The sequence below is a fragment of the Aplidium turbinatum genome, chromosome 3 (assembly GCF_918807975.1).
Source record: "Aplidium turbinatum chromosome 3, kaAplTurb1.1, whole genome shotgun sequence".
Lineage (NCBI taxonomy): Eukaryota > Metazoa > Chordata > Ascidiacea > Aplousobranchia > Polyclinidae > Aplidium > Aplidium turbinatum.
The window spans coordinates 35,514,592-35,522,547 of NC_137474.1; the positions used below are offsets into that span (position 1 = coordinate 35,514,592).

A 7,956-nucleotide genomic window follows, 5' to 3' on the forward strand; every position below is an offset into this window, starting at 1 on the left:
TTTGACAACAAAAAGCCTCCACTCGGACGCAAAGTTTTTTTTCCCACGAAGTTTTTGTTACTTTGCATAGAGTTTGTATTTATACCATGTGAATGCAAATAATTTTTGTTGGCGTGTTTGGTTCAGTGGTTTTGTCTTTTGCCTTATGTTTGTGAGGGCATCGGTTCGACGCCCATAGAAGTCAAATTTTTTTCTTTACATTAATTTTTGCGGAGCACAAAAGCTTTTCAAAAAAAGAAAGGTTAGGGTTAATTCATAATTAATTCCGAAAATCATACTTTTAGACTAGGGACCAGAATTAATTTATTTTCTCAACTATTTTAAACTTGACTAGATTAGGTGTGTCTCCAGGCTACGTTTTTTTTTTAAGTTCAATGTTTAGATTTGGACCTGGAGAGCGCAAATTGGCTGCTGTGTGGGAAAAAATTGGTAAAAACAGTTACGCGCGCCGCGCGGTAACCAATAATGGCTACACTTACAGAAATATGCAAATGAGACAGAAAGTTCATGGGAAAAAAGTTTGCCACCCGGACGGCACAGCTGCAGGTGGCAATGAACAAGTTCAGACGTCCCGCCATCCTGCAGCTTAACATAGAATAAAAATCTACATTTAAGATAATTTCTGACGCTGAGCTCAACTTCTCCGACCTGCAATGGTTTCGCTCCGGCTTTACCACCAACGCGATCACGGTTAAAACTATTCTCATTAAACAAAACTATGATTTATTTATTATTGCGCTACAACTGATAAGGATTTTTAGAGACGGCTAATATTACTACTGTATGTCACTACATTATTACAGACTTATCCTCATTGCGTTATGTAAGACAAAACACAGTTGGTATTGGCTTTAAAGTCTTCGGTATAACTTGTCCTAGAATCGTCCTTTAGACCTACCAGCACTAGAGCCGAAGACAATAAGCACTCGTTCACTGAGTTATTTCTCAAGTTTCAAGTAAGGGAACGCTCAAATATTACGTAACGCCTTCGAGGGGGAGGGGGGTTTATGCAAAGCGTTACGTTAATGTCACATCGGGGGAGAGGGGGTTCAAGCAAAACGTTACGTAACGCTTTCGAGTACGGAATGGTAGTTTTTTGTGCTGAATTTGTAGTGAAAAAGCGTTACATGGGGGAGGGAGGGGCGATTGAAAAAAGCGTTACGTTGGCGTTACATGGGGGAGGGGGGGTCAAAAATTCGGAAAAAAAGCGTTACGTAATATTTGAACGTTCCCTAAGCGCAGCAGAAATTAAACTAAGTAGGCAATAGCAGTTACCTTTTTCAACATTTACTTTTTAAAACAACAACAAAAAGGATTTCATCGACGGCAGAATTTTACTTTTTTTTATTTAAGTTAGAAAGAAAGCATAAGACTCACTTCTCTGCCTTTAGCAATTCGAGATTTTTCTTCAATCAGCGCAACTTTGTCCTTTGAAGATACAACCTCAATGCAAATGGATTGGTCTTTTGTTGCGTTGCCCATTTTGTACTGATTAGCACACAAACTGACAATTTAACCACAATACACAACTCAAAAACTACAGGACAGTTAACTAATAAAAAAGAAACCATGTAAATATCGCAACAGATTTGGCCTACCTGTGCCAGTTGGTTAATCTGCCTGCACCCCTTTTAAAAACAGTAGACAACCAGCTAAAGTCCACGATAAGCTATATTAACAGCTCCGTGGACGAAAAAAGTGGCAAAATTGTATGCTAGAGTTGAGTTGCAGCGTCATTTTTATGATTACTCATTTCACACTCTTTGGAAACTACCATCTCAGCTACATTGTTGTGCCGTTGGATAAGCCGGGTTGCTGTGATCATATTAGATTTTCCTCTTCTATGCGCTGCGACACAGTAGCCTAGGCTACGGAAAAGATAAGTGTTTCTAGAAAGTTTCATTGTTAATGAAAAACTTTAAAAGAAATCGTTGGATATTGTGCATTTTGGTTAAAGGTGTCTTAATTTGGAGCCTGCTTATATCATTGGTACCGGGCCAAAGTTTTCCTCTTAACGGCCCTGTCTCTGTCGCAAGGCAGTGACAACCAACAAAATAGCATAGAACTGAGTTAAATCAAGCCATTTTTTTCCACCGATAAAACCATATGAAAGCTCAACAGAGATTTTTAAAACAATTAATTGCGTAATGGCATGTCATCCCACAACCAGAAATCACAAGAGATTAGTGATTTAACCCAGTGGTAGACAATCCCTGGTCCACGAACCGGTGCCGTTCCGCGAAGAGTAGCCTACGTTACTGGTTTGCGAAAAGTTGGTATACTTTTGCAAGTTAAGTGAAGATTCGGGATTATAGTGGCCAAGATCACTGATAAAAATTCAACTCAATCTCTTTAATCGAAACATGTGTGTCACTGGGCATCTTTTCTTTACTAAAAATTACTATAACCTATCTATAGCCTACCTGGTGTATTTTCTTGAGTTTGTTGAGACTGACAATGCAGCAGATTTTACCTGCTTGTACTTTTGCGGTAAAGGTTTAGGAGAATCGGCAGCTAAAAAGACAGCGCAGGTTGCACTTTCTGCTAGCACTGTCGCGAGACGAATTGAGAATATGGCGGTAGACATTAAAACTCAATTGCTATAGAGCGGTTAGTGAAGTCAAGATGGTTTGCGATTCAGTGTGATGAGTCTACAGATATCGAAAACAAATCTGTTCTGTTAATTTTTGTTCGATATCTTTATGAAGAGGATGTTTATGAAGACATGTTATGTGCTTTGTATTTGCCGAAAAACACCACAGCCTCCAAACTATTCAAGGCTCTGAATAAACATTTTACTTGCAAATTAAACTGGTAGGCTATTTTCTGTCGGTCTGTGCACAGATGGGGCTGGTCATGATTGGTCGTCTGTCTCGCTTGACTGGTCGAATTAAGGAGGTCGCACCAGAGTGCGAGTCCACTCATAGTGTCATTCACAGGTAAGTGCTGGCTAGCCGAACAAACAACATCACCCGATCTTCATAGTGTATGGAATGATGTAGTAAAAATGATCAACCTCATAAAAGCTCATGCACTTAAGACTCGGCTGCTTGAGAAGATATGTGAGGTCATGGATGCCGAGCACAAATACCTTCTGTTCCACACAGAAGTAAGGTGGCTCACCAGAGGAAAATCATTGAACAGAGTTGTTGAACTGCTTGAGCCACAGCAAAGGTTTCTTTTGGAGAAAAATTGAGATCTTGCTAGCAGATTTATTCATGAAAAATAAGTTATCAAATCGGCCTACTTATGTGACATATTCACTCTGCTGAACGAACTAAATCTTTCACTTCGGGGCAAAATGATAAATGCAGGGGCTCCGGACACTTCCTAAGAGTGGGGGGGAATTTAAACAGGGGCGAGAACGATGTTTTGACATCGTCAAGGGGCTTATTGAATTATCGCATCACATCTACTTCTGGGAGGTCGTCCCCCAGACCCTCCCTTCGCATTACTGGAAGCTTCAGTTTCTTATACAGCGTCTTAGCGTCACCTTCGAGATAACAATCGAAGGTGACGGTCTTAGGCGGCATGTTTCGCGCGGAAGGCGCAAAATGTTTGCCTTTCACTGTCAATGTTAATGTACCTTATTTCACTGTTAATGTATTATGTAAATTGCTGGTATTGTGCTATATGTGTTAATGTTCTTAATTTTGGGTATTTTGTTTAAATGTTTGGGTGGCAGCTGACTTTGGTGACCTTTTGGTCTTTCGCTGCCATCCTTGTTGTGCGAATTATTTGTGTTTATTGTGTTTTTGCATATTTTTCTTCTTTTTTTTCTTTCTTTTTTGCCAACAAAACAAAAAATAAACTGAACTTTCAGCACAATTTAAAATCGAAAAATTATTTCAAAAAATCTAAAATCGCCAGCAAAAGCTCTTTAACATTTGCCACGTTGGCGGCCACATTTTATGCGAGTCTGGATTTTCTGTAATGGCAGCAACAAAGAGGAAACCATGAAACAAATTGGACGTGAAAGATCGGCTACATTGCTGGTGTCATTGTTCTATAATTCCTAGGTGGGAGCGTCTAGTCACGGCAAAACATGCCCAAAGCGCACATTGAATAACGACCTTATAGTGTATGAGCTGCAATAAATTTTCAATGTTGAACATTTGTGTTTTTTGAAGACCGTATTTTTAATTAATTTCTGTAAGAGGCCCTCCAGACTCTCCTCTTGGTCTGCTACGAAAGGCTGCTCATTTTCATTTCACGAAATTTTGTGCTGGCTACATCCCTGCGTATGACTAGTCCAAAGCCTCCAAGGCGGATAATTGATTTTCTATCGTCAATTAATGTTTAATGTTAACCTCAATTTTAAAGCAAACTATATCGCCTTTATTTATGACGTCATTGAAATGTTGCCCCTGCTGGAAAAATCCTTGCCCTTTCCTTGTCCCCTCCCTGTAAAATAGATCTGGTTTAAGTCACTGGCCTCGAGTATTTTCGTGCTGTGTTAAACTTTGTAGCTTTCATCATTGCTGTTTGCCATTGCTTTATGTTCATTTGTTTATTGCTGTTACACTTGATAGCACCTGTGTCTCATCAAGCTTATTCGCTTCTGACGTTGCATGTTTTTTATGGTGTACAGTACACTCGATTGGTCGACAGACATTTGGTCGATAGGACGTTTGGTCGACAGACATTTGGTTGACAGGACATTTGGTCGACAGGACATTTGGTCGACAAGACATTTGGTCGACAAGACATTTGGTCGACAAGACATTGGGTCGACAAGACATTTGGTCGACAGGACATTTGGGTTAGAGTTAGGGTTAGGTTAGGGTTAGTTAACCCTAAAATGAATCGTTCTGTCGACCAAATGTCTTCTCGACCAAATGTCCTGTCGACCAAATGTCTGTCGACCAAACGTCCTGTCGACCAAATGTCTGTCGACCAAATGTCTGTCGACCAAACGTCCTGTCGACCAAATGTCTGTCGACCAAATGACCGTCGACCAAATTGTCTGTCGACCAATTGACCGGGTACCGTTTTTCATAACTGGATGTCAGTATCACTCGTTACATTTTCAGTCTTCTTCTTCTTCATCGTGTCACACAGCCCAGAGCATTTTCAGTGATTATAGTATGGTATGTCAATGTCATACTTTAGAGTTCATTTTCTTCTTCACGCAGTATTCTTCAAGTATAACTATCAGGGTCAGTATCACTTCAAGAGTCTGTTGTTGAATTTATGCCAACGCAACAAAGTTAAGTGTTTAAACTTTAAATGTAGCTGTGAAGCTACTGAAGCATCTTGTCATTGCTTGTACAGCATTACCTTGCTACCGCTTCAGTATCACTTTACAGTATCACTTCACAGTATCACGTCTGTTGTTGAATTTATGCCATCGCAATAAACTTAAGTGTTTAAACTTTAAATGTAGCTGTGAAACATCTTGTCACTGCTTGTGCCTTGTACAGTATTACCTTGCTACCGCTTCAGTATCACTGTCATTGCTTGTACAGTAATACCTTGCTACCGCTTCAGTATCACTTCACAGCATCACTTCACGAGTCTGTTGTTGAATTAATGCCACCGCAATAAACTTAAGTGTTTAAACTTGAAATGTAGCTGTGAAACATCTTGTCATTGCTTGTACAGTAATACCTTGCTACCGCTTCAGCATCACTTCACAGCAGTGCTGTCAGATTGGGCGATTTATCTGCAATTGGGCTACTTTTAGTTGGGCTTGGCGACAAAAAATGTTGGTTTGCGACTTGCGCTTTTTTGGGCTACTTTCAGTCTCTTATTTGGCGCGAGACGGCGCTTAAATTTGGCAGAATTTTAAGTTATTTGGCAGTGAATTTTGAGTTGGCAGAATTGAATAATTGGTAGAATCCGACGAGCCTTTGAAAATGTTGGTAAAGTTTCGGTTTATTACGGAAAAAATGACGTTATTTTTTTTGATTCAGCATGAGGATTGATTTTACTGCTGACCATTAGCAGCTTTGACTGTTGTTACAGCAATGCTGTATTCATTTTCATCCGGCAAAACGGAAGGACTGACTGGCGAGTGGCGAAATTGCACTTGTATCGAATATCGGAAATTATAGTTATGATCTCGGTTTAGTAAAGGTAAAGGTCCCATACTCAGGTACTGAGCTTTGGGGAATGAGAAGATAAGGTTCTCATTATACTAAGCCTTCGGCACTAAGGAGAGTAGGGTGGCCAGTTCCTTTCTCTCGGCCGCCTTTACTTCAGCAACTACGCCCACCCAATTTATTACACCCTGGGTAGAGGTGAGCGGTGTTTTTCAACAACCAGCTGAAGCCGGGAGTCGAACCAGGTTTGCATATCTGGAAAGGCAACGCCTTATCCGTTGCGCCATCCTACCGCCTTGGTTTAGTTATGACTTGGTTTAGTACGCTACCATAATTTTTGAAGCTTTTATTGGTGTCTAAGCCAGGGGCGGGCAACTTCTCCAATCGGCGGGCCTGATATGGGAAAATGAAGTAGCCTACTTGGAGAGCCGGATTCATGAAGCGCTACATTAATCGCGTATAATTTTGTTGTCTGGGTTCGTTCAAAATAAGTGTTTTACATCCAAACAACATTTTTCATGATTAACAATAGAGGTTAATGGAATATAATATTCGAATCCTCAACTAATACAAAATTCTAAAACCAACGATGCCTTCCGTTTATTAGGCTACTTAGCGATATTTAGTGAAAACTAAAAAGAAAATTAAATTTACAGTCCAATTAACTTCATCTTTTATGTCAAACACTATTTGGCAACTGTCTTTTTTTCGTTGACACGTTTTCGCTGAGACTTTATTTCATTAATAATGATTGATGAAGGCATCGTTAGTTTTAGAATTTGTATTAGTTGAGGATTCGAATATATTATAAGTTTGCATACAGACGGTGACGTAGGATAGCCTACATGTTGATTTTATGTGAGCAAACATTTCAAGTTGATAGTTCAAACATTTTGCGCTAAATTTCATTTCAATTTATTTTTCTTTGTCGGAATGCAAAAGAAACGATATTGTGGAATAAAATACAATTCAAAACTGTAGCCGAATCGGACTAGCCGAATCGGACTAGCCAAATAGTAGCAGACCCCCAAAACCCCCCTAAAAAGCTTGCTCCTTCGTCGCTCGATCGTCGACGTCGCAACGGCAAATTGGGCTACTTTTAAACTGCTTTGGCGCATGTTTGGGCTGTTGTTTTTTTTAAATCTGGCAACACTGCTTCACAGTATCACTTCACGTCTTCACGAGTTTGTTGTTGAATTAATGCCACCGCAATAAACTTTAAATGTAGCCGTAAAACATCTTGTAGAGTACCAGGCCCGTAACTAGGGGGGGCGCAGGGGGGGCAAAGCCCCCCTGCAAAAATGTTGGCACCCCCTGGAAAAAATTATGTTAATTAGCTCTGTTCGCTGACTTTTCAGTTTTATACTCAATTTTCTTGTGTTATTTAATTGTAAACATTGTGTGTTTAAGGGTGTGGTAGAATGTTGTCTCTAAAACAAAGTTTGCCTAATTTTAAACGAAACTGCATTAAAAGAGCGAGTTTTGCCAATAACAAACATTCAAATATCTCAGCCAGGAATTAGCAACAAGAAAACATAGAGACTTAGCTTTATTACCGAAAAATGCCCTAGAAAACATGATCTTATCCTTTTGCTATGCCACCGGACAGCACCATTTTACAGGAATATTTATACCCACATGTTTGTTGAAAATGCTTTCAGAATGCACCAAATTCAAAGTAATTTTTCACAATTTTCTGGGGGAGGCCCCCCAGACCCCCCGCTGCTGGGTGTCGCCTTTGGCAAAGACGCCGTCGGTCTTTGCCCGTCGGCCGTCAACCCCCACCCCCTTTCAAAATTCCTGGCTACGCCACTGACTGTTTCTATGATAAACTAGTCTAATGTAAACGTTGTATTAGGCCTACGATTAATGTTCTTGCGTAAATATACCCACATTGTGTACAAACGTCGTT

General features: G+C 40.1%; 1 protein-coding gene across 1 annotated transcript; it reads left to right on the forward strand.

Annotated features, from left to right (window-relative positions):
- The first annotated feature begins 2,844 nt into the window (after window positions 1-2,844).
- LOC145766755 (SCAN domain-containing protein 3-like) lies at window positions 2,845-3,196 on the forward strand. Its single transcript, XM_082578461.1, has 2 exons — window positions 2,845-2,939; window positions 2,986-3,196. Exons 1-2 carry the CDS (start codon window positions 2,845-2,847, stop codon window positions 3,194-3,196), a joined length of 306 nt encoding a protein of 101 aa, XP_082434587.1.
- The last annotated feature ends 4,760 nt before the right edge of the window (window positions 3,197-7,956 follow it).